General features: G+C 38.4%; 1 protein-coding gene across 2 annotated transcripts; it reads right to left on the minus strand.

The window, feature by feature from the left end:
• Positions 1 to 1,167: 1,167 nt before the first annotated feature.
• bsdc1 (BSD domain containing 1) lies at positions 1,168 to 24,004 on the minus strand. Of its 2 annotated transcripts, none has more exons than XM_044141960.1 (11): positions 23,788 to 24,004; positions 23,223 to 23,277; positions 22,303 to 22,419; positions 22,040 to 22,207; positions 20,698 to 20,752; positions 20,344 to 20,459; positions 20,185 to 20,253; positions 19,309 to 19,393; positions 18,767 to 19,225; positions 18,580 to 18,683; positions 1,168 to 1,253 (listed from the first exon to the last, which is right to left on the minus strand). In XM_044141960.1, exons 1-11 carry the CDS (start codon positions 23,796 to 23,798, stop codon positions 1,230 to 1,232), a joined length of 1,263 nt encoding a protein of 420 aa, XP_043997895.1. In that variant the 5' UTR covers positions 23,799 to 24,004; the 3' UTR covers positions 1,168 to 1,229. The 2 variants fall into 2 exon arrangements, with proteins under 2 accessions (XP_043997895.1, XP_043997894.1); XM_044141959.1 differs by having other exon boundaries at positions 1,189 to 1,248.
• Between the last annotated feature and the right edge of the window lie 1,524 nt (positions 24,005 to 25,528).

A 25,528-nucleotide genomic window follows, 5' to 3' on the forward strand; every position in this document is an offset into this window, starting at 1 on the left:
AGTGCCAGTCCCGAGCTCCTTCCCAGTGCCAGTCCCGAGCTCCTTCCCAGTGCCAGTCCCGAGCTCCTTCCCAGTGCCAGTCGAGCTCCTTCCCAGTGCCAGTCGAGCTCCTTCCCAGTGCCAGTCCCGAGCTCCTTCCCAGTGCCAGTCCCGAGCTCCTTCCCAGTGCCAGTCCCGAGCTCCTTCCCAGTGCCAGTCCAGAGCCCCCCAGGATCAGTCCAGAGACTCCTTGTGCTCCTCGTCGCCGCGGACGGCCGCCGGACAGCCTCCGTGGTTCCCGCCTCCTGCGCCGCGGACGGCCGCCGGACAGCCTCCGTGGTTCCCGCCTCCTGCGCCGCGGACGGCCGCCGGACAGCCTCCGTGGTTCCCGCCTCCTGCGCCGCGGACGGCCGCCGGACAGCCTCCGTGGTTCCCGCCTCCTGCGCCGCGGACGGCCGCCGGACAGCCTCCGTGGTTCCCGCCTCCTGCGCCGAGGTCGGCCCCCTGACCTCCTCCGTGGTTCCCGCCTTCCTGTGTTTCCGCCCACCCAGTTCGGTTTGTTTTGTTTTTGTTTTTTGGACTTTGGACCCTAGTGTCTCCGCCTATTTGATAGGTTGTTTTTCGTTTTTTCCATAGACTCTGGCCCCCCGTCCAACTCCCCTCCACCCACCCTTGTTGTGTTTCAGTTTTTGGGCGTCTGGGAGCCGCCCGTTAAGGGGGGGGTACTGTTGTGTTCTGTGTTTTTCTGTGTATTTATTTCTAGTTTTCCTGTGTGTCTGAGTCTCTGTGTTGTCCTGTCTCCCCGTGATTAGTTCCCAGGTGTGTCTCGTTTCCTGATTACCTCATGTGTATTTAATGTCACCTGTGTCTCCGTGTGTTGGTCGGATCCTCGTCACGTCTACATCTCGTTACTCCGTCGTCCTGCTCCCTGAGATCTGGTTTTTTGTCATTAAATTCATTATCTTACAATCAATCCGGTCCAGCTGCGTTTCTGCCTCACCTCCACCACCTCAAAACATGACAGCCAATCTCCTGAGGGAAGCAGCTATTACCAAATTGACGGATGCAGCAGACACGACAGATGACGAACACCATCCGTACTCCACCCTCACAGCTCCTCTCCTGGTGAGATGACGCAGGAGATAATTGCATTGTTTCTCAACATGTCGTCTGTTCGCTCCGTCATAATCAGACACCTGGCACCGTCGCCCGCTCCCCTGACATTCAGGCTGGCTCTGTTGCCAGGATGGTCACGTTGAGACGATGTTTCTGCGCTTAAAACGAGAAATATGCATTCAGCACATGAAACACAGTTTTTTACTGCCTGTCTGGTATTAAATTAGCCACAGCATTCCCTATTGATTAATTAGGACAACTAAAATTATTTATATTTGCTCAACACCAGAGTAATGAGGGAGAGAATTTATTTTTTGCTTCCTCCAATTATAGAAGTTTACATACAGTAAGATTATTATGTCTTTAAAAAATTTCACTTGAATTAATTGTATTTAAAATTAACACCTCAAAAACAAATGCATTCCTTGTGTCACATCATGGAAATATCAAGACTTTTTCCAAAGACTTAAGCATTAAACAGTAGAAGTTAAGGCGCCATCATGTTAGTGAATTTCTCTCCAAACTGAGGGAGAGCCTGTCCCACTTTCAGCCATGCACAGCTTCAAGTCTCTATGATTTTGTGATGTGAATATTATGGCAACAACATTATTGATACAAAGAGGATTCCTGGACTGATAAATGTCAATCGGAGGTGTTAGAATGTAACTGGGTGATCAATAAATACATGTAAAGTATCATTCCTTCAGTTAGGCTGATATGCTTTAGTCTAACGGTGCTGCAGGTCTTGTAATTTGATTTGATCCAAGCTCAAAGATGGGTCCTCCAGAGGCAAACTGTGAGCCTGCTGTGCCAGACAGCTCTAAATGCCAGACCAAGACGTCAAGGAACACCAAATTAATTCTAAGAGCTGGATGATTAAATTGCCCATCCTCTGTCACTCTAAACCCAGCAAAAGGCTTTCATGCAATTTACCAGATTCAGACCGTCAATACTTTGTACAGTACAGCACACACATATGATGATGCATTTTAAACCACATATATCTTCAAAAATCTGCTTCTAAAGAGCAGGAATTTAGTTGGAATAGTTTTATTTATAAGTTGCTTTTCAAATCAAAAATATTTTAAAAATGGTCAGGTACTCATTAAGATAAATAAGCAAAATATATGCAGTCAAGGTTGAAAGAAAAGCTTAAAAATGAATGCAGGAAAACCACAGGTCAACAGCTTTTCGGAATACAAGAAATCCAACAAGATTATAAAAAACATCTATCTTATCAGGAGGAACATATGAAGCAAATGGGGATGATTCAAGACGTTTGTGCAGTGTATCTTGTAAACCCCAATAGTTTTTTCTACTTGTAAATCAGCACCAGTTTAGCTGTTAAATTTAAAAGGAAAGCTTGCTAACTTTTGTTGTTGTAGAAAGATTTTTTTTAAGTTGCAGCATGAAACTGAAGAGGCCAGCTTGTTTCACAATGTTTTAGTTGAGGGACCTGAAAGAAACGAGATGAAAACCCATTAGTGCACCCTGGAGGTGATGTGACCTATGTCTTTAAAGCACCTATGTCTTCAGGCAACGTACACAGTAAGAGTGAACCTGAAGGTGTATGAAAACAAAAAGCAAAGGCTGGATAAGAGGAGCAGACAACCTCACAGAAAACAGACTCATCAGTGCCTGAAAGGGACAAATATCACTAAAAGGCTTCTGCCTTTACACTTACATTTCTAAGTCAATTCCCTTATATGCCCATTTATCTAAAGTTACCAATTTGCATCATAAACACATGTAAATCACCTGTATGTGCTATATTATGATAATCTATGAAATTATTTGCTTTTTAAGAAATTGTTAATAAATATAGGCAGTAAAAGGTTTTAAGTGTACTCTTACACTTGAAGTGATGAAATCACTATATTAAAATACTGACAATGATACATGTTCTTGTCAGTTAACATATGGTTGTAATGGTGTCACTTATATTCTGTTTTGAAGTGTTTTTTACATTATACAATAAACCATTGGTTCAGTGCTCATGATATTGTAAATTGTAAATGTGCAAGGATTGTTACTGTGATTTCTTTTTTTTTAAGTTGTGTTGCCATTTTCTTCCCACCACAAATTCATTGTTCTCCACCACATACACTCCCCTCTCCCGTCATCCCGAGCTCAACAGGCCAGAGTGCCAATCTGTTTTCACTGAGTGCCCATTTGTAGATTACTCACGAAGAAATCATGAGGCACAATTGAATTACCCCGGTTTACAGACACTGCTGAGGCATCTCAGGAATGTTCTTTTTAACCATCCAATTGTAGCTAAAATATCCATGAACCTTGTAAACAAAGAGACCTTTTTCTGTTGCCCCAGTCCTGGGGCATTTCTGCACAAAGATGGCATTTGATTCAGATTGAGCATTTTTCCACAAAAGAAGGTTTTTTCCTGTAATACTTCACATTTTTGTGGATATATATATACGTATGTGTGCATGTATGTTGAATGTAACCTATGCATTAGCACTGGAGATAATCTGAAAATAAATAATCTGGAAATAATAATTAGTCCTCACACTGAAAGTTGGGAAATATTCTTTCAAATAATCTTTTAAGGAAAATTTGCAGGTCCAAATCAAATTAATCGAGAATCTGTCTTTATTTTGTGAGTTTTATCTGTTCTAATGGATGCACTTCAAACTGTCTTTTAACCTCATATGTTGTGTTTTAGATTCAACTGCACTGATGACTAACATGCAGATAGAGCGGCAGCTCAACCTGCACATTTGAAAGGAAGATAACATTAGGCAGGTGTTGAGCAAATGTGTTGTAGATGTAAATAACTACAGGAGACAAAGTCTGCGCAACAGATGAGTTGTGTCAGCTGTTTTGGGAATGTTGTCTTTTGCCAGAAGCAATGTTTACTTTTTGGTGGCCTTTTTAAAAATGCAAAGTCCACCAAAGATCTATAGACTCCCAAATGGGATTCCAGCGTCATTATAACACACCAGTATGGGAATGGCTCTACTGTTAAACCCTTTTGACTCTATTGAATATCTGGATTTTGCTTCAAAAGTGAAAGAAAACATGGAGCTTTAGAAAATTAATGTTCCTATCCTTGGAATGAATTTAACACTTTAGAATACATGATTTGATTTCTAACGAAGCTGGGCTTCATAAGCAACTATGCCATAATGGGTCATAGTAAGGCTTGCACCAACTTTTAGACTATTGATTCTATGGTCTGCAACAACTTTTTCCGCTTCATGTCGACTAGCACAAAGTCTTGTGACAAAACTGATTTTTCCCAGAAGAAAAAAACATGAGGAAGCGGATGGGGAATGCCAGATAGTTCTAATTCCACAAACAATGCGTAACTAATTTACTAAAGGGGTACTGCAAACCTGGCAAGGCTCCCAGTTGGTCCATCCAACTGATTTTCAACATGATCATCATCATCTTGCACATTCAGACATCTAACCTGGCATCTTCACACTCTTATTAAAACATTGAACACATCTGGAAACATACTTCAAGCTGCAGTCTGAGAATCTGACAGAGACCATCCCTGTTGTTGTTTTTATGTCGTCCCTCAAACTCAGAGAGGTACTGCCAGACTCACCAGAGCAGCCTGCTGCGCAAAGAGGGAGCAGGTGGCTGTGCTGAATTTAACTGCACCCTAAATCAAAAGTTTATTTGTTTATTTAAGGATCCCCATTGGTCTCTACCACAGTAGAGACAATTCATCCTGAAGTTCACACCGAACATTGCAATTCAATCGCCCTGTTATATACCCCAGAAAAAAAAGTGATTTATTTATAATCAGTTTAATTTTTAATGCTCCAGTATGCAAAATTGTGCTCACCGTTATTAATTTGACATCTAGGTGCAGCTGTTTAAGGTGAAAAAATTCACCAATATCAGTACCAGCTGGTGTTCAGGAAAAAAAGAAGTCAGAAGATCCCCACTCTGCTCTGCTGCTGCCAAAGAACCCTGGGATAATCTCATGTTTTTGGTTCTTTCTACACTGCATAACAGATTTCTGTGCTAGTTGTTGTTTGCAGTGAAAATAGATAATAAATCCTATAAGTTGCTGTGACAACTTCTCTCATGTGTTTCTATGACATCACAGTGAATAGTTGACATTGACTCAGCTTTTATCCTAAAGCGGATTTCTTATGTTGACCACAATTGTGCATATTGAAACATCATAACATGTAGGTTATTCACACCATGTATAACAGCGACTCAAATACTGTGCAAATGGCCCAGCAATAACATCTAATGCAATACTGTGCTTCACTCAACTCCAGATACTAAATGCTTGAAACTGTCTTGAACTTTCTGTCTAATTAATTTGGCTAAGAATTTGCTAGTCACTTAGGGTGCCTTATGAAACAGTGGTATAGCACACTGTACACTATATACCAATAGAGTATTATAAATAAAGAGTATTATCCTCAACGCAGTCAATCATAGCATTTCCTCAGATTATTATTCACAAAAAAAGAATATTCCTACTTCACAGTTATACTCCACATTGTTTTTGGTCTGTGATATAAAATTCCAAAAACATACATTTGAGTTTGTGGTTGTTAGGTGAAAAAGTCCAAGGGCATTAAGGCGTTGTCTTTCTGTAAGAGCCGTTATGTTGTCATGACTCCAATGAATCTTTCAACTAGTTTTCCCCTTCAGCAAAGAGACACTTGGAAGTTTCTAGAGGCAGTGGTATTCACTTCTTGGGTACCATGAATAATTTGTGCAATGAAATGTTGACTGAATCAGTGTAGTCTGTATTAAAGTGACAAACCCACCACTACATGGATGTTCACATCTCCACAAATCAACAAATCTGAAAAAAGAGACCACACAAAAGAGAAGTATGCATGTTTTTCATCGTGTGGGTGTTGTTCCCCAGACGTTTTACTTAGCCATTTATACCTTCCCAGAATTACAAATTTATATTCATAGTACTGCCATTGGAATAAATACCAAGTCTTTAAAAGGTTAATGAAATAGCCCATCCACGCTCCGGTGCCCGACCTACTGCATGCTGCCTTGGCAACACAAATTCAGTTGATTTATGCTTCAGATAATTAGGAGCAAAGATGACAGAGCCCAGAGGTGTGAACACAAACACACACTCATTAATATATACAGTCAAAAATACACACTGCTACAAAAACTCATTACCTAGTGGTTTTCATTCTTAGATTTAATGTCCCCTCCAAATCTGGCAAGCCCAATGATCGTTCTTCATTGTCATTAAGACTGGCAATTTGGCTGGCTTTCACTGCACATACATTTTCTCACATTACATGCACACATTTGCCACTCCTGACATGAGAGCTCCTGCGCCCCATTACTGTGCAAAAAGAAGCGGTATCCCTTTGTAGGGATGAGGCGGAGCAAGGAGTTTTTTCTACTTCTTCATCACTCAGTTTTCTGACGCTAGCTAATCCTGATTGGAGGCTCCTTATTACCTCAGGGTCCTACTGAGAGTGTGAAACTAATCCAGCCAAATGGGTTTCATCAAATAAAATGGGAAGGTAATGATACCTCTGGCACTCAGGGCCTCTAACTGTCTCCTTCACTAATTCTTTCTTTTGCTTTTCATCTCCTTCTTTCCCTGTTTTGGGAAGTTTCGGGTTCCTGCTGGATATGGGTGGGGTCTCTCAAAGTGTTTTGAGCAGCAATCCTTTTCTACGTATGGTATGGTACACCCATGAACACGCTACAACTAATGGGTACAGGGCAAAGGAGAGCTGAAAAGTATAATCCTTCGAGCTGTCAACCAGTAACCTCCTTCTGTACTCCCCAAAGGGGCTTTCTAGAAGGAATAACCAATAGAGTGAGTTTCAGCACTCAAATCTGCAGACATATAAACACACTCACAGCTGACATCACCAGATGGATGATGGGGGCCCCCTGAGAGGTTGAGGGCCAGTTTATCTTAAATGAAAACACATACACACTCTTACCTGAGGCACCTTCAATACCCCATTCCCAGAATGCTGCAGCACATAAAAGCTGTAAATCTGCAACATCATCTGTAAGACTGATGCATTAAATTTTCCTTTTCCTTCCGTGTTTTTCATCCCTTCACTCTTTCCTTCTTCTACATCCTGCAGCAAAACATGTCATTCACATTTTATTAAACAATTAAAAATGTTATGCATTTTATGTGAAAGACAAATTATTATTCCAAATGCAAGGTACACGTTTCAGGTTTGTATTAGTAGTCAAATATTTTGAAAACCATTTTCCTTTCATTTCTACTGTATTTTGCACCAACTGAAGGTGGTCTATGTTATGCAAGTTCAATGAAACACAAACATTTTTGGTTATAACATGACAAAATATAAATTTTAGGGGGTGCAAATACTTGTGCAAGACAATGTAGCTCTTCTTTAGAAAATGGCAAGGAGTATTTGACTGAGCTCAAGAGTTACCTAAAGAGGAACAGGGACATTATGTTTGGTCATTAAGATGAACAATTAAGATTCACTGTACTTTAAAGGGTTAAAATTGGTTTGTCAATGTGACCATCTCTATGGCTTCCAAGACTAGAGACCAAAATCAAACCTGATAAATTTTTAATCTTATTCATCAATCTGTCACCTGCTGGTCCCTGTCTAAAGATCCACCCTCTTAGACTCCCACTGCAAACATCGACTGTATTCGAGTCCACAGGCAGAATTGCTGCACAAAACATCAAAACACCTCTCACACAGTTCATGTTTTACACTACAACCACAACACTAAAAGCCAAATTAGTCTTCTCAGCAAAAACCTCAGCCTCAATGCTCCTCAACTGTTTTACATTGCTGAAGTCTTGATGCTCAACAGCAAAAAAACAGTGTGAGGGCTTCAGTTCCAAAGCAGAACATCACAATAAACTTCCACACCCCAAACTCTGGTTTCTTGCCAAACCTCAGATATTTCCCTTTTGTCGACAAGACACTTTTCATTCCAGCACTTCCTCCCCCCTTTACTGCGCCCCTCTCCCCTGTTTGCTCTCCTCACTCTGAAAATATCCATCCCCATGTGTGCAGCTCTGCATGCATATTGAAAACTTGGATTAGGAGTTATCACAGATGTTTTGTTGGACATCCAAGCCGTGGCTGAGGCTGCTCTTTAACGCATTCTCGTCACATATGGAAGTATTTACATCGGGGCGAAACAAAAACTGTTTTAGGGGTCGGAGCCTCTCGAGACCACACGATTGAATGTGGGATGGTGCAAGGGAAAAAAATCCATTATATTTTTCAGGCTCACACAAAAATCATTGAATTATGGTAAAGGCAAACTTCCCCTCTGACCGCATCTTTAACTAACATATGTTTTATATTAGAGCCTCCCTCAACTAATTTCTGTCCTCCTCTTTTTCCATTTGGAATAGTAGCCACCTGGAATGAATTCTTGCATGACCAACACAATGACAAAACTGAGAAATCAAAGTTTTATTTCACCCTGAAGCATGTCTTTTTGGTCACGCCCCTTCATAGATTTGCTTGCCTGAGTAAAAAAAAAAAAAAGGGATGCTCATCTCTTAGCCTGCTCTTTGTCCTTGAATCAAAGCCTTGGCTTTGGTATTTGGAACAACTCTGAACTCATCTTTGATATCTGGATTCCCTCAAATGTGAATGAAAATTTCAAGCTGACTTAAGAGCCCATGTTTTCCATTAGACATCAGCTGGACCTGCAAGAGCCAGCTGGCCACATGTTTCTCCTTGGACTGCCTTGCCTCATCTCTATTTCTCAATACTAGTACAGAGCTGGAAGGATTGGAGCAACTAAGCTGGGTCTCCCCAATGACAGGTAAAGATAGGCACTAGCTCCATGCAACCCTGCAAGGACAGGCAGGTAGAAACAATGGATAGATGGAAATTAGAGTATAATTGAATAGTAGAAGATGAGAGACACAAAGATTTTCCCAAATAAAAGTATGAATAGTGTGCACTTATATTCAACCTCTTTAACTCTGATACCACTAAAAAAAAAATCCCCTACCACCAACCGCCTTCATTAGCATCCCAGTTATTAAGCATGTGTATAATTTAATCTCAGTAAAAATACAGTTATTTTGTGTTGGTCACAAATAATTGTTAGAGAGAATTAGAGAACAAACAGCGTTCTGAAGAACATGGAACACAACAAACAGGTGAATGAAAAAGACAAATAACTAAATGTTAAATTAATTATCACAAAGTAGAATTACTATGGCACAACAGTAAGCTTTCCAAGACATATACATATAATGAGAGACCGTGCAAGGATAGCATTAAAAAGAGAAGTTAAGGGACCTGTTGTACATCTAGAGGAGCTGCAAACAGCCAAAACTCATGAAACTTTGGGTTATAGTCTTGTTTGCAGTTTTCTACATGCCACAAGATCGTCAAAGTAAACATGTGGAGAAAGACGCCCAGGTCAGGCATGCAAAACAGAAAATGTAGTGAAAAACTAACACAAATCATAGTGAAGATATAATCTATCCTATGAAACAAGGAAAGCTTTTGTTCATCAGACAGTGACGGTCAGAGTCAATGAGACAGCCCTGGTTAAGGTGGCATGAGACTTCAGGCTAGGATTGAGGTTCACCTTCCTGCAAGACAGCACTAAACATACATCCAGAGCTACATTAGAATTATTTAGACTAATGCATTTTTATTTGTTAGAAAGCTAACAAACCTAACAATTGCAGCAGCAGCAGTTGCAGCAAAACGTGGCTATACAAAGCATAATTCCATTCAAATAAATTGAGGTTTATGGACAAATGTTAAAAAGGTATGGGAGTTTAAACATTTCTTTAAGGCATAATATGATAAAGTCTTGGAATGATTCTTGCTTCTGAGCATACAGACCTTTTTCAGACCTTCAAAAAGTCTAAAGAAAAATCGAAAACGTTTTTAAAGACTACATGAAAGTCTCTTTAACAAAAAAGAAAAAACTTGGGATAGTTTAAACTTTTACACTGTAGTGTAGATTTGTCTAAGAGAACTTTGCTCAAGAATGTTTACAATAACACAGCAAGGGATTGTCAGAGACTACAGCCAAGTTGTCCAATACTGTTAATATAGTCTCTAAAGACAGTCCACGCCCCAGCCCTTCCTTGGCCTGTAGCTGGAATGAGTGGGTGGGTTGGCCCATAGTGAGTATAGAAGCTGTCTTAAACGGCTTTTTAAGCTGTGAGTAATGATGGCACATGTCCCCTTGCAACAGAACAGCACTACATTCAAGTCCTCCATCGTCCAGGCTTTTTTTTTACAACTCGCTCACCTCTTTGTTTCTGAACACTGAGAGCAAATGTTATGTCAGGACCAAGTGTCCATCTACACAGCACATTAGGAAGGCTTTTAATCTTTGACGGTGTGGGAGTCAAATCCTTATTCTTGCTTATAGGGTTTAATTGAGGGGTACAAGAAGGTCACATAAGACTCAAACACCAAGAACACACAAATAATGCAGAAACTCTATTCAAAAGGTAACCATAAAGCATCAATAACACCTTTCAGAAAAAATTGCAATCTTCTGCCTAATTCTGTCTGCCAGAGGAGAAGAAAATCCATCTGGACCTTTTCCTAAGCTCCCCCCTGAGATCGAGCTCTGACGCCGACTACAAGCTGCAAATCACCTTTTCAGCATGAAATGATGAACTAATGTGGGAGGCGTTTGATGTTTTCAAAAAGAAAAACGGCTGTAAATGAGATATTCAGAGTTCGTCTTGTTACTGTTATTAAATGACTCAAGTTGAACCTGTTTGGGCCTGACAGATTTTAAAGGTTTCTGTAAAGTTGCTGTTTTTTGTGCTGTTTTTTGTTTGTTTGTTTTTGTTTTTGTTTTTTTAAGAGTTGCTGAAGACAACCACAGCCTAATGGCTATCAGCAAGAACTAATTCCTAAATAAGATTAAACCTGATTTGGAAGAAAAAAAACACACTCCCTGAGTTATAACCCCAGTCATGTGATGAGCTACAGAGCCATGACTATAACGGTTACGCTTGAGAAGATATCTACCATTTCAAACAAAAAAAAAACTGTGCTTCTTTGACGACCAAAAAAAAAAAAAGCATTTTCTTTGGAAGCTGGTTAGCGCTTTCATATATTCACTTAGAAAAAAAACACAAAGGTGAATCTTTTAAAAATCTGAGCTGTTCAACATTCTGCAATTTATTAAAATAGACCTTGATTAGTGTCAAAGAATAGTGTTTTTTAGTCAGGGAGAAAATCTTGTTATTTTGAATAAGTTGAGTTTAGTACTTTCCACACCACAAGAAATTCACAGAAAACAAAACAAGTGGTAATTTTTTTCCTGCTGTTAAATGTGCAACTCTAATTCAACTGAAGCAGGGGGGAAAGGCACAGTTTCTATAGTAACAAATTTTGTTTCAAGTTGTTTTTGCTCACTCTCTGCTTTTGTCGATTAGCTTCCTGTTTTTCCTGCAGTTTAACCAACCAACTAGTTAATTATACAAATAAGACAAAAGTGAATTGCATTGATTCAAGCTGAAAAAGAACAAGACTGGAATTCCGTTTGGAATAATAATCAATAGGACAACTGAAGAAAAGTCCAAACATGTATTTGCCTACAGCAATCTTTCAGGTGCACGAACGTGGATAGGACAACATGGCACAACTAAATCTAGACACAGCCCTTCCTGCCCTATATTTCATATTTAATCTGGAGGATTTCTTGGCCCAGTGCACTATGTAATCTTGTCCTCGGGCAGATGGCACTCACACAGTGTCAATCAGATCTCCTGGATTGGGACAGACGCAGAGGTTTTTTGTTTTTTTGTTTTTTTTTGGAGGGGGAGAAGCTGCCAGTCTCAGTGCCAGAATCAGCAGCTTTGATGGATCAGGCAGTATCAGGAGCCTGAATACAGACAGTCCAGTCACTTTTTCCCCCCATGACAGAGCTGAGGTCTACGTATGACTTTCAGTGCAGTGGTTGGAATAGGACACAGTAGGAGACTAGGATTAGGATTAGTTTGACTTGTTCTTTCTTTCTTGTTATAGAAAAAAACTTGCATTTAGCCTGCATTCAACAAATTAGCATTTTAAAGGGTGTTTAAAACGCTAAACACCCTTTGGTAGGTTTTCACAGACATATCTTTCATTAACTAAGTTATTCTTAATATAATAAGATTTGAAGCTGTACTTATTTTAAGGGTGGTCGTTTTTCAATTTGTGACAGTAAATTCACAGGCTTAACATACTGTCACTGTAAGGCTGAAAGAATAAATTAGATTAAATATAAAGAAATACTTTATTCCAAACTGTGGTACTGCAAGGGCCATTTATATGTCAATGCTATGATATGTTTTCTAACGTTTTCCAGAGAGTGCACTTTTGTTTACTGTTCCAGTTTAACATTAAGTAACCCTTAAATTAAAAAACAAAACATTAATTTGTTATAGGTTCAAATTAATGGAGTTAGAAGTTAAATAAAAATGTTGTTCATTGGGTAAAAAAAAGAAAAAGGTGACGGAACTTCACTGATGATTTAAAGTATATTCAAGAACATCTTAGCAAAATAGCTTTTACAGAAACCATAGTTTTCTTGCATTGTCCATAGATTATGGTAGGCATACATCTTCTGAATTTTTAGCCCAACACACTCATCAACATATCATTTCTTGCCTTGTCTGGCAGTGAATTCTTTCTAGATGCTGCAAGTATCTAATCAGCTTTAAAGAAGCATGATTTATGCTGAAAACACTGACGTCTCATAAACTCAAAATGAGTCAGATGGGTGAATTCCTGAGATTTTCTTTGTGCAAGGAGATTTCTGTGTATTTCTTAAGAATGACATTTATTTAATGGCAACATTAGAATGAAGGCTTTAACTGTTCCACTGGGAGAGGTAATCGGTGTAATAAATTTAATTATTAATCACATAAATATATATTACCTAATGCCTTGAATAATGTAAAGAGACACAAATAAGTAAACAAAAAAGACACTAAGTGAAACACCATTAATTTTATAATATAATTACTGCCACAGGGAAGTTTTGTACAGATTTGGATGTTCAAATTATTAAGAAATCAATTGTTATTCATTTATTAATGACAGTAATTAAATGGGGGGTTTTTCTGCCCTAAGTGAGTTCTCTGATTCACTCTTTTCGAATCTCAGCTCCCTCCTGTAGGCAGCATGTGACTCTGGGAAATAAAAGTTGTCACTAGAGGGTTGAGCAACCAGTCAGACATAAACTTCCTCTAATGTGAGACTTGCATCATATTAAACAGCCAGTAAATAATAATAACCTATAAGTTTGGCAAAGACATTTTGGCATGACCTGGAGAAAAGCAGTTAAAGTAAGGAAAGGTCAAATCTGATGTCCTCATGTTCATCTCACAGAAAAGGTTTGATCTTTTCTTTGTGTGTTTTCATAATGATAAAGAACTAAGTGGAATCACTGTAAAACAATCTGGGCTTTAATTGCAGACCTCAGTTTGGATGAGTTAGAGGGAGCCTGTCTGGTCAGACCAGGGAGTGAAAATGGGAACCCATAAAGGGGGAAGATGAATAGGGTCTTAGGTGTACCAGAGCAGTAACAGGAAGACCGGATAAAAGAATAAATGAGGCAGTAATGAAAAGACAGGATGTAGAACAAGCTGGTAAAAAGGAATGTTTAGAGGGAAAGAAAGAAAGAAATTAATGGCAAACTGAAAACAGTTCAAGTTGAGCTCTGTTCACACTTCTGTCAGGCTCACTTGGAGGATTTTTAAACATTTGATGAGGTACAGCTAGAACTTGATGCAGATAAATGTAAAGTTTCAAAAATACAATGGCTACATATAAAAACTCATCTGTCTTACATATATTTTTTGTTGTTTTTTAAAAGAAATTTTCTGATTTCTATATTCTTTTTTATCAAAAAAGAAAAAGAGACACCGAACCTCTCACACTCAACCTCTCGACACAAAACGTATACTGAAATAAAAATGCCACCACCATGTTGCAATCCATAGAGGACTGCAGCCCGCTTTCCCTTACGATGGAGCAGAAAGAGACATGGACAAGAGGAAGACAAAGAGCCAGGGGTGTAAGGAATGGCCAGGGGTTTATTCAGCTAAACATTTGCTTTGGCTGGCCCGGAACAGAGGGGGCGGCACTCTGCCGGTCCCTTGACGTACATCAAGAGGAGCCCCTCTGTCTTCACCATAAATCTGAATGGGAGTGGGAGTTATCATGCTTTTCCCCCAGCCGTCCCCTCCTGGGCTAAACCCTGCATTCTTCCCAGACAAACAAAGTAGCCAGTTCCCACTGCTCTGCGTTGGGAAAGGCGATGGGTTTGTCATGGAAAAATCCTGAGGCATCTCAAGAGCATTTCAGAAGTTTCTTATTTTTTTATTCATTTTCCCCAGTACTCTTAAAGATGCACCCACGCTTTATGGCTCAAAACTATGGATTTACACTTGACTTTAGCTCCTGTGTGACATTAAAATTGCTTAAGGAGAATTCAGTACATAGAGAATATACAAAGTAATCACCAGACATGTAGGCCGTCTGAGTTAGATTTGAATTTGGGGACCTGTTCCATAGAAAACCCTGGTAACACATTCCATAGCTTTCCTCCTCCCTCAGAGGGGCTCTTTTGTGCGTTCTGAAAGGCAGAAGGGTTACAGGGTTTCTCCCTTCAGGGTGTCAAGAATAATGCTCGCTTTGGTGACAATGACCTCACCCTGACTCCGTAATTGTGCATGCATTTATTTATTTATTTATTATTTTTTTTAGGATCACAACTCGATTTGCATCTTTGACTGTATGTGGACACAGGGACGAAAGAAGAGGCAGGAAGAGTTCGGTCAAGGATGGATTAAAGGGGGGGAGGAGGGAGCGAGAGGAGCTGTAAGGATCCTCAGGGGAGAAGTATTTCTCTCAACAGTCTGATTAGCCTCCCTCCTTTTTACTGTCTGTCCTGTGTGAAATGGTCTGTACTTGACATTGGAGGGATTCGGTGCTAATGTAAAACACACATACACACAGCCGGCAGCAGGGAGCATTGGGCTACGACAGGAAATTCCTTTACATCCTTTCTGCTGACTAAGACCTCAGAGTGGGAACAGAGTAAGGAAGAATGTAACGTATATGGTGTTTGGTTATTTGGGGTCCGCGTAGGGCAGCATGTGCGCAAGCCATTAGCAGGCAGGCACAAGCATGAAAGACAAGCATTAAGATTAACAATGTAAGAAGATGCCACAAGAAGAGGCTCTTTTGAACACAACCGTTAAGATTCTTACCGGTGCATTTCAATAAATCAAAATATGATTGGAAAGTTAAATTATTTCAGATTTCAATTCAACAAGAGAAAACAATGTTTTCATTTCCTGGAAACATAAAATTTATTTAAAAATCTTAAATATTCCAAAGCTGAAATTTCAGTCTGCTGAAAACTAGGTGCTGTACTTTCTACAGATGAAATATTTGTTCTGTCCATTAAATACGTTGTTGGGTTGGTGTTTCGGATCTTTCTCTCACAGATTCTCCACTTATCAGAAGTTCTCTTGGATTTGCCTTGATTTTAACTGACTGAGTGCACAGTCATTAATAAAAAAAAAAAAAGGAAACTCAGTTCAGCTTAATTGGACCTGGTATACAATTTTTAGTTTGGTATATGATTTGACAAGACCAAAAGTTCTACATTTTAGGATAAAGCCGAACTGGTTAGTGTAGATGCCACGCAGGTATTGAAATAGCCAAATCGCAACCTAAAAATCTTGTTTTCATTGGTGAAGCCTGCAGACAATATGCCCTGACAACTCTTCAAGTAGGTTTTAAGCTAATACTTTCTTCACAAATGTACCAAAATTTTAATAAAACTGTTGGGGCAAAATATCTGCAGATGTATGGCAGCTAATTTGATAAAACTTATGGAGGTGATTATATTCGCAAACAATGTTGCCAAATAAGTTGATGGGTTTAGCAGTCAATTTTTTTATTAAATTTGGTAATCGCATTGAAAGTTACTTTATCTTAGTAGTTCAATTTAAAAACTGAAATAGTTGTTTTCTGCACTTTTCCTTCTACTGCTTAGACACAGCAATCTGTAAACATTCAACAGTCTTGTCTCTATAACTGTGTAGGCAATAACATAACATCTCTGCAATAAGTTCTTTTTTATATGGTTGCATGTAAAGTTTGAATTTTTGAATAACTAAGACATACTCATAATCATCAAAATTAACATAATAACATAGATCAGAGTATGTGTAATAAACCTATATAATTTCAAATTTAATTACTGAAAGAAATAAACATTTCAATAATTTTCTTATTAGTCACTGTGTTTGGGGGGTGAAAACGCCACCCTCCACATTTATTCTGCAAAAAAGAAAACAAAAACAAAAACCAGACAGACATACTCAGACAGTAGCCATTTTTACCAGCAGCATCCATGTTGCAGAGGCAGCCAGCTGCACAGGTGTCCGTCCACCGTGACCTACATTTTACCCATCTGATGCCTCCAGATACACATCCACACAACACATTCCCAAATCTTTCCCTTGATCCAGCAAGACAAGGTAATAAATTAAGCGATTCCTTATAGAAATGTGGAAACTGTAACAACAAATTATGAGAGAGGAATATTGTGGCTAATAAGATGTGAGATGGATGCTGCTGAAAGAAAAGGAGTGGCAAGTTCTGACTGAGGAGTACTGGATGGCGCAACAGCGCCATCTGGTGGTTGGTTTTGTCATCATGAAGTTGATCAACTATTGCTGGGCAGTGTAAGAAGTTACGTAGTCCCGATGAATATTTCTCCATCTGTTCTGAAGGTTTTAGATGTTCTTTTCTTTGAATATTAACAATACAAGACAAAGCAGTCAATCTGATTTTTACCTTTACATCATCAGTAAATACAAGAATGCCAACTATGAGAAGTTACTTCCTGTAGTTTTACTACACTGTAATTTTGACTTTTACTTCAGTAGTTTTATCAAGAAATAGTGTAACTCCTTTTTGAGAAAAAATTCTGGATCCTCTACTCACAATAAAGAACAAAAAATGCACCAGATAGAGACCTACAGTTTATGTTAAAGTGAGACTTCTTGTTTGTACACAAGCATAATTGTTCTGTTTTTATCTGCTGAGCCTTTTGTCCCATTTGGAGATGAAGTGATTATGCTGTCAGTAGAAGTTCTTTACCCTGTTGTAAAATATGTATGTACATATGTGAACATTACAAATTGTAAACATTAGTTTCATAAATGTTTGTCCTGTCTGTCTGTGTTGTCCTGCGACAGACTGGTGACCTGTCCAGGGTGACCCCGCCTCTCACCCGGAACGTAGCTGGAAATAGGCACCAGCACCTTTCATCCCCCACTAGGGACAAGGGTGTTAGAAAATGGATGGATGGATGGATTTTATATATTTATACAGTTATTAATTTTTATTATTATTTTTCTTTATTACATAATTTTTATTTTATTTTAAATCTCTCTGCAGACTTGTTAAAATGACAGGAGACTTGTTTAACAGTGTTTTTGTTTTTTTAATATAGTGGTTAACAGTTTTTAATCAAAAAATATGTTAAAGTTATGCTATTTTTATCAGATACTCCACATCATACATTACAGCTAAAATAGAATTAAAGTGTAGCTACTTTTATCAAGTGCAATTCTTATTATTGCAGCTGCAAGCTGATTAGTTCAAGAGAATCAAAATGAAAGAATGAATATTTGTTCATATTCTGGATTATTTCAGATGAAAAAATTCAGAAACATGAGATGGAATTCAATGATGTTATCTTATAAAACATTACAAATATTTGCACTTCAATTTAGGACATTACAACAGTTATGTATTGTAGGAAAAAAAAAAAGATATTTGCACTGACAAATGCACTTTTTTTCAATGAAAAACACTGCAGTAGTGCATAAGTTTTGTAGGACATAGATTTATGCTCTAATCCAGACAAAGTCATTTTATTTTTTTTTTTTAACATTTTCATTTCAGAGCAGAAATACTGGAAAATAATCCTGACAGAGTAAAGGAAACACAGAAAACACTGACTCGACATAAACATGCTGCTGAGGCTCTAGTACAGTCTTCACAGCTAAAAAAAAAAAATATCCCCAACCTCCTGAATATTTATCTAACATAATACAGTTACAACTTGTTATCCTTTAAGTGAACCACCTCCTCCAAGTTGGCAGTTTACAGAGTGTTAATTTAAACACATACAAGGATAAATGTATTTTTTCTCCCTGCCTGTATAGATCTTGATAACTAATAAATTTTAGTTGCGCTTAAACCAGCTGGTGTGATTTTTTTAAATGATAAATGCATTCTTAGGACCTCCTTATTTGAATCATTTCATTTTTCTGTTACTTAGTGTATTTTGTCCTCCTATGACTGCTTTACAGCATTAAATTGTTTTTTGTACTAATTTCATAGATTATGAGTTTTGTAGAGGGCTGCAAGTTGCGTTCTAGTCCCAGCCTGGGTTCTTTCTTCACTGAGTTTTCTTATTCTCCATGTGCATATGTGGGTTCTCTCCAGGTACTCCTTCCAGACTTACCTCTCCAGTATCCTCTATTTTAGACAGAGCCAGTTGCACTTCTTCTTCTGTCATGTCAAGGTCAAAGTCCTTCTCCCAGTCCTCGCTCACATCTGTGCTAGAGCCTGGAGGACAAAAGCCCAACAATAAGAAGCTTCTAAACCTATGAAGTTCTCAGTACCAGGCAAGCAGTAACATGGCGTTGTACCTTTCTTGCCGTTGTTGGAGGGTGTTGACTTTCCGCTGTCGGAGTTGAGCTCAAACACTCTCAGGTCTTGCGGCCCCTCTTCTTTCACCACCTCTGGTTGCTTAGAAGCAGAACTACGCATTGATGTTGCAGCAGATGGCTCCCCATGAGCCTCTGGATGCGAGTCACTCCTTCCCGTCTTCTGCTCCTCTGGTTTGTTGTCGACGACGTCCTCCAACGTTGCTTCGTTCAGTTTGTTGGTGAGCTCTGAGGCGGCGGGCGGAAGCTGCACCTCCACCTGCGTCGGCAGGCTGATGCTGTCACTGCTGACTGAGAGGGTGGTGTTGGGCTCTTCGCTCGGAGAAAGGGCAGGGCTCACCAGGGTGGTCTCAGTGGGAACTGTAGGGCCGGAGGAGGGGTTGGAGTCTGATGGGGATGTGAAGGGAGGATGAGATGGTGAAGCAGCTCCAATAAAATCATCTGAAATGTGATCAGAAACACCGGAGAACACAGTCAGTGAAAGGGTTTACATGAAAGCTGACAGATGTTTGTTGCCTGCATACCTTCCTCCTCCTCCTCCCATCCGAGGGTCTCTATGTGAGCACTTTGCTCTGCTCTTTGCTTCAGGGCCACTCTCCTCGCCTCCTCCTGAACACACCAAAGAACAATTTATATTTTATTGCTCTAAATGTTGATGATTTTGATGTTGGTGATATTTTACAGGTCTATTAAAAGTTTTTCCCCAGCGCTCATTTATTTATTTATTTCTAAATCTAAGAGTTCCTCAAGCTCTGTCAAACTGTGTCTTCGCCCACAAGGCTTTAGTGGCAATTTTTTTAAATTTTTTTTATTATATGCTAAGCCATTTTCAAAATCTTAGGTCACACTTTTATTCTAGGTGTGCAAGTGCTTCCACACAGAACTGCAACAGCTTTGAGGAAAAATGTCCTTTTTAACTGACTTTTACACATGTTGTCCTGATCAAAGGGAAGAAAGCATCATATGTCAACAGCGGTGTTCAGATTAACCCAAAATGAATAAACCACAAAAATCAAGGAGGGCTTCTATGTTCAAATTCCTGAAAATCCTGGGCAATTCCAGAACTCTCCAGCAGATGTCACTCAACACATTCTACTAAAATGAATGGCTGGCCTTCGTTCCAGAAAAAATTATCCCATATTGCTACAAAAAATAAATAAATAAAAAACACATAGAAAAACAGGTAAACATCAAGCCTCAAGCAGCTGAAACCATCACAAAACACACAATCACTGGTTCTGTTTATGAGCACTTGACATATCTTACCACCATATTGTACACATAGTTCATCAGTAAGCCATGACAAATACCTCACTAGCATATTTCCGTCTTAGAAGCCAACTGCATTTATTTCATTCACTGTATTTCTTCTATATTTTCAAATAAACATGGCAGTTTACCTGATCCAGCTGGAAGACCTTGTAGAAATATCTCTGCCAGAATTCTGAATGGGACACGGCAGCTGGAACCTGGAGTAAAGAGAAACACATTTTATTGCATAGCTTAGAAAGAAAAAGACGAGCAGGAACTTCAAAACGTTGAGAACTAAAAAGAAATACCATTTTGGTGTAGAGAGCTCGTATAGATGGACTGTTGACCAAAAGTTCTGATATTTCGCCTTTCTTCTCGTCCAGACTGAAACTGGACAGCCAGCACTCAAACTGCTCAGGAGGGCCTGCAGTAAGGAAAATAATGTCCGATATGTAGACTGGCTTCGCAAAACCCAGAAATGTTTGACAATATTATTGTAACATTTAAATTTAAAATATAAAATCAGGTGCAAATGTAATTAAAAAAATGATTTTGTTCTCTACAAAGAACATATCAAAGCACATCAGCCACAAACTAGACCACAATAATAGTCTAAATTGTTCCAGGCCTCATAAAAACTGCTTCACTAATCTCCATCTCACCATCAGGCTCATTGCAGTATGTGGCGGGGTCAGCCTGCAAACTGTAGAGACGCGCCTGCGGGAAAAGACACCAAACTTTTTTAAATAAATTATTGAACAATGGTTGTTTTATTCACACATACAAATCATGTGTTCACTTTCAACTGTTGGTCCATTCACAAACAAATCAAAACCAGAGATGCCCTCAACAAGCATACTGCTGAATGCTTTCCAGGGGAATTTCTCAGAAAACCTGCACAGAAGCAGGTTATGTTCAGAAAAGTCTTTAAAACCCCAGCTGTCAGGTTAGAGGCTGATCCCAGAGGAATACCTCCTCTGGCAGCAAGACTTCACATTGTTTTTTTTGGGGGTTTTTTATTGCCTTGTGTTTTATTGACCCATATACTTGAGAGTACTATCAAATTATACTGCCAGGAGAGTGAAGAGAAAAGTTCAAGTGAAACAGAAGAACAATACGAGCCTCATAGGCATTATTTATTTACTGTAACGGCACACTAACTCCTAAAACAAGTTTTTACAAGATGCTTGCTGAAACTGAAAACCATAATGTTTTGTGTCCCTGTGCAGAGAGAAAGAGAGTAAGAAAGAGAGAGGGAGGGAAAACCATGATGAAATAATGTTTCTTCAGAGATCAACACAGAAAACAAAATGTCAAGCTAAAAAAATGTGTTACACATCACACACGTCTTCTATTAACACTGGTCAAGTTTTATGGTCACAGATGTTGCTGAAATCCCGTCCAGCTCATCGGATCTTGCACCATCGATTTTTATCAGTTCTAACAAGTGATGTCAGATTTAGCACTGCTGTCCATCACTTCAAGTCAGCCTCCTGACTGATTAAGCTGAAGAACCATCTTTACCTGGAATAACATTGTCAGATATGCCTTTACTTTAAAGACCAGTTTTCAAGTCTTTCCACAAATTCTCAACTGGATGTAAGTGTTCATTTTGACTGGGTTTTTAGTCTCTGCTTTGCACATTTACTTTGCAGATTTTGTATTGATTTAAAAAAAAAAATCAATACAAAATTTTTAGAATATCATGTTCTAAGATAGTCATGCCACCATAAATATCTTAGAACATGGGTGTCCAGCTCCAGTTCTCAAGGGTCAGTTTTAGATGAGTTTCTGCTCCTATACAACTGATTGAAAAGGTCTACATCTAGCATGTCAGAGTTCTGCAAAGACCTGCTAATAAAGCATCATTTGATTCAGGTGTGTTAAACCAGGGAAAGAACTAAATCATGCTGAGTTTGGACGCCACGGTCTTAGAAAGAATTTTAAAAATCTCATTTTGCAGTTTTGTTTATTTATTTATTGTTACAAGTATTCAATACTGACCTTAGAACTGTCATAAACCTCTGTGGTTCCTGCTGACGTTGCCACCAACGTGATGACATCACAATCAATGGTTTTATCAGGAGGTGGAGCAAGAGTGTCTGTTATCACCCCCAAGAAACTAGACAGGCTCTTCTTCACCTTCTCTGTTGTCTCAGAAGACCCTTCCACCTGGAAAGAAACATACATGATGCAGTGGAAGTGACGAAACATCAGTCAGTCTTCATCTGAACACCTTTCTTTATGGCAAAATGACAAAGACTTACAGCAAGCTTGTTTTTGACAGCATTGGCTGTAGCCACAATCGAGCAGGCCGTGTCATGCTGAACCACAGTGGAGAACTCTGTCAGGTCTCGCTTCAGGAATTCTAAGGCCTCAGATGACTGCAGGGCAGTCAGATAAACAGAATAAAAAGTCATATAATTGCTTTGTCATAGTTAGTTACAGTAATAGCTTAGGTCAGAAAACAAAGTTGAGAAAAGTCAAGGAAATAGTAGAGGCAAGTAGGGAGTCCATACTGATGATGGACAAAAAACCTACAATAACAAAAAGACTTGCATCGTTTCGGCTCAAGTCTTCTGTGCTCAAACTGGATGTCAAAAACTAAAAGTCAATATCAAAACATATTCAAAAGTTTAAAAAAAAATTGGTAAAGTACCCAAAAATGTTCAAGAGAATTTCAATTTCACCGCATCATAACTTTATACCAACATCCTAGCTCAGCAATCATAGCCACAGAGTTTGTGAGATGAAGCAAATGTCTCTGTCAGGGACATGTTCTTCCAAATGTGGTGTGCAAGCAATTAATTTGTATGTTCATTGACTATACTCGGACAGCAAATGAAAGGACATTATGTATCCCAGAATCTCACATTTTTAAACTATAGTCACTCCCTTCAATTAGTAACTTAAATAAGTGACGTTGGTGTCAGTATCACAATATGTTTGCCAAGCTCTAAAACAAGTTTGTCGTACAAATAGTTTCCAAAAAAAAGATAGCAAAAGAAAAAGATACCCACAAAGTTGAGCAACACGTTTGTTCAGACAGAGACAGAAGAGAATGAATAACTGCATGAAATAATATGCAGTTTCATACTGCAAACAACTACACAGGTCGAGGCTGATGCATCAGCTAAAAACAAAACATTAATTTATTTTAACTGTGTTAATATAGAGAAATGATTACCTTGTCTTTCACGGCCTGATAGCTCTGCTGAAACCAACCTCCCCACCAGCCTTCTCTGTGGAAGACACATTTTCAAGAATACCAGATATCTATTTAAAAACTAAATAATATGTGCGTGTTTAAATGGTTTAAATGCGGCTATTCTCAGTGTTTCTATTTGTCAAACACTCTTGAGCAAGATAACGTCTGTGCCAGCGTCAGCTGTTAGACAAATATACGATTAGATGTCAAGGAAGGCGATTTATTACAACTTCGACGGCTGAATATGAGTAATTGGTGTAGAAACTACGAACGCGTGAAGTCTGGTGGTTTTGATTTGGAGATTTAAACAGTTTTAATACTAAGCTAACAAGGCTAAGCTAAAGCGATCACTGCTATGTTTTGGTAAACAAATCCACTTCCTGAACACATTTCTAAAGCTGCAGATCGCCATAGTAACAACAAATTACCGACATTAACTCTTATGAGACCGGCAATTCAACAAGAATCAGTTCAGTTTAATATCACACCGCTATTACATAAAATAAGACAAAAAACAACAAGTATTTTGCGACTTCTCTCTCACCCTTCAGCCATCTTCAGACGATGACATCATCAGAATATATTGAACTCCGACCCCCCACCAGATATCAAAACGTTTTCACGTCATGCAGTCTGACGTGGACTTTCCCAAATACGCTATTATTTTTCATTATTTCTGAAAATCCGTTGTATCAAACGGATACTCATCCTAGTGTTAAAAATTAAAAAATAATAATCTTCTGCTGCGCCAACTACGGTGGCTGCAAAGAACCAAACAGTACGGCAACACAAAAGCGGACGTTACGTTGTGACGTATTAGACGTTAAAAGCATAGACGTGAATATTTTTAAATGTGTGGATGAAGTATGCATTTATGGTCAAAAATACTAAACTGAAGGCTATTTCAGAGATATATCTGTTAAATAGAAAAAGCACTTTAAGCATTTAATTTCAGATCATCTGGACATTAGTTTTCCGTCAGTGAAAATGTAATGTCGACACAGAATTAAATCCTGTTGCTTTGTTAAAAAGCAAATTAAAAAGAAATAAAATAAGGAATCCAAAATAGAATGAAACAAAGAAAGGAATAGGTAAAGAAACTAAGGAAGAAGAAAATTTAGACAAAATATTTGGCTCCATCCCACACACTTTAAATAATGTAGATTGTATAAATTTTGGGCTTAGATGGACAGTTTGTTTTTGACTTTTACTTCCTACTGTTTCTTGTTGTTTGTTTGTCTTCTGTTTACTCTAAATCATGTATTCCAAAATAAATTAAAAGCTGAGCATCTTTACTTACATGCTTGGGTTAGTCATTATGGATCAAGTTATCAGTTTATTTAAAAAATAAAATATCTATTTTAATTTTGATAAATAAACCACTCATAATTAAAACTCTCCCAGAATGTGAAATCAAACTATAAGATATTTACAAGGATATGGAAATTCATATTGGCCACCTGATAATAAAATTTTTGTCACCGCTTATTATTCAGTTTTCTTTTTCTATTTTCATAAATTTTGTTTTATATTAAACAATTCATACGTTAAATTTTTTCAATATATTAAAAAATGGAATGCATTATTCAGAATTTGTTTTCTGTAAATACTACTGCGATTCATAAAAAGCTATAAAAGTTAAAAGTTCAACTTTTTTTCTTTTTATAAATGTCTAGCTTACAATCCACACATTTACAACTAATAAAGCTGAAAAGATTATTTGAAAAAAAAAACTGATATAAAGAGATTACACATTTTCCCTCATATTTTCTCCAATGCTATGTTAAAATTTACAATTATATATTTTACATAAATTAACCTGGATGTTTTCAACCATTATTAAGTAAGAACAGATTTCCAGTGTATCAAAAAAGAGGATAATATTCAGGACAAACATTCAGCAAGGGATTCTAATAGTTTAACACACATTTCTTTTTAATTAAACCCAATTTAAACTATAACAACTAAGTGTATCAGGACCAAAGCTTTTCTTAGCCATTATGTAAACTTATCAGTGTTTAGCAATTTGAACGTGAATTCTGGCATCAGTCTCCTCCTCTCTGTACATCTGTGAGCAAATGTGTTCACCATATTTGATGTGTGCATTGACCCCAAGCAGCTGTGCTTTTCCCCTCATCAGTATTCTGTGTGGGGGGGGGAAAGGGTGGTAGGGGGTATTTTTACTGAGCAAAAAATGAATAAGAACAGGCTACAAGCCTCTGGAAGTGTGTCCTCCCCTAATTGAAGTTCGCCTTTCTCCAGACGCCACACATTGTGTACGTATG

This window comes from Gambusia affinis, linkage group LG16, assembly GCF_019740435.1.
Source record: "Gambusia affinis linkage group LG16, SWU_Gaff_1.0, whole genome shotgun sequence".
In the NCBI taxonomy this organism is placed as follows: domain Eukaryota; kingdom Metazoa; phylum Chordata; class Actinopteri; order Cyprinodontiformes; family Poeciliidae; genus Gambusia; species Gambusia affinis.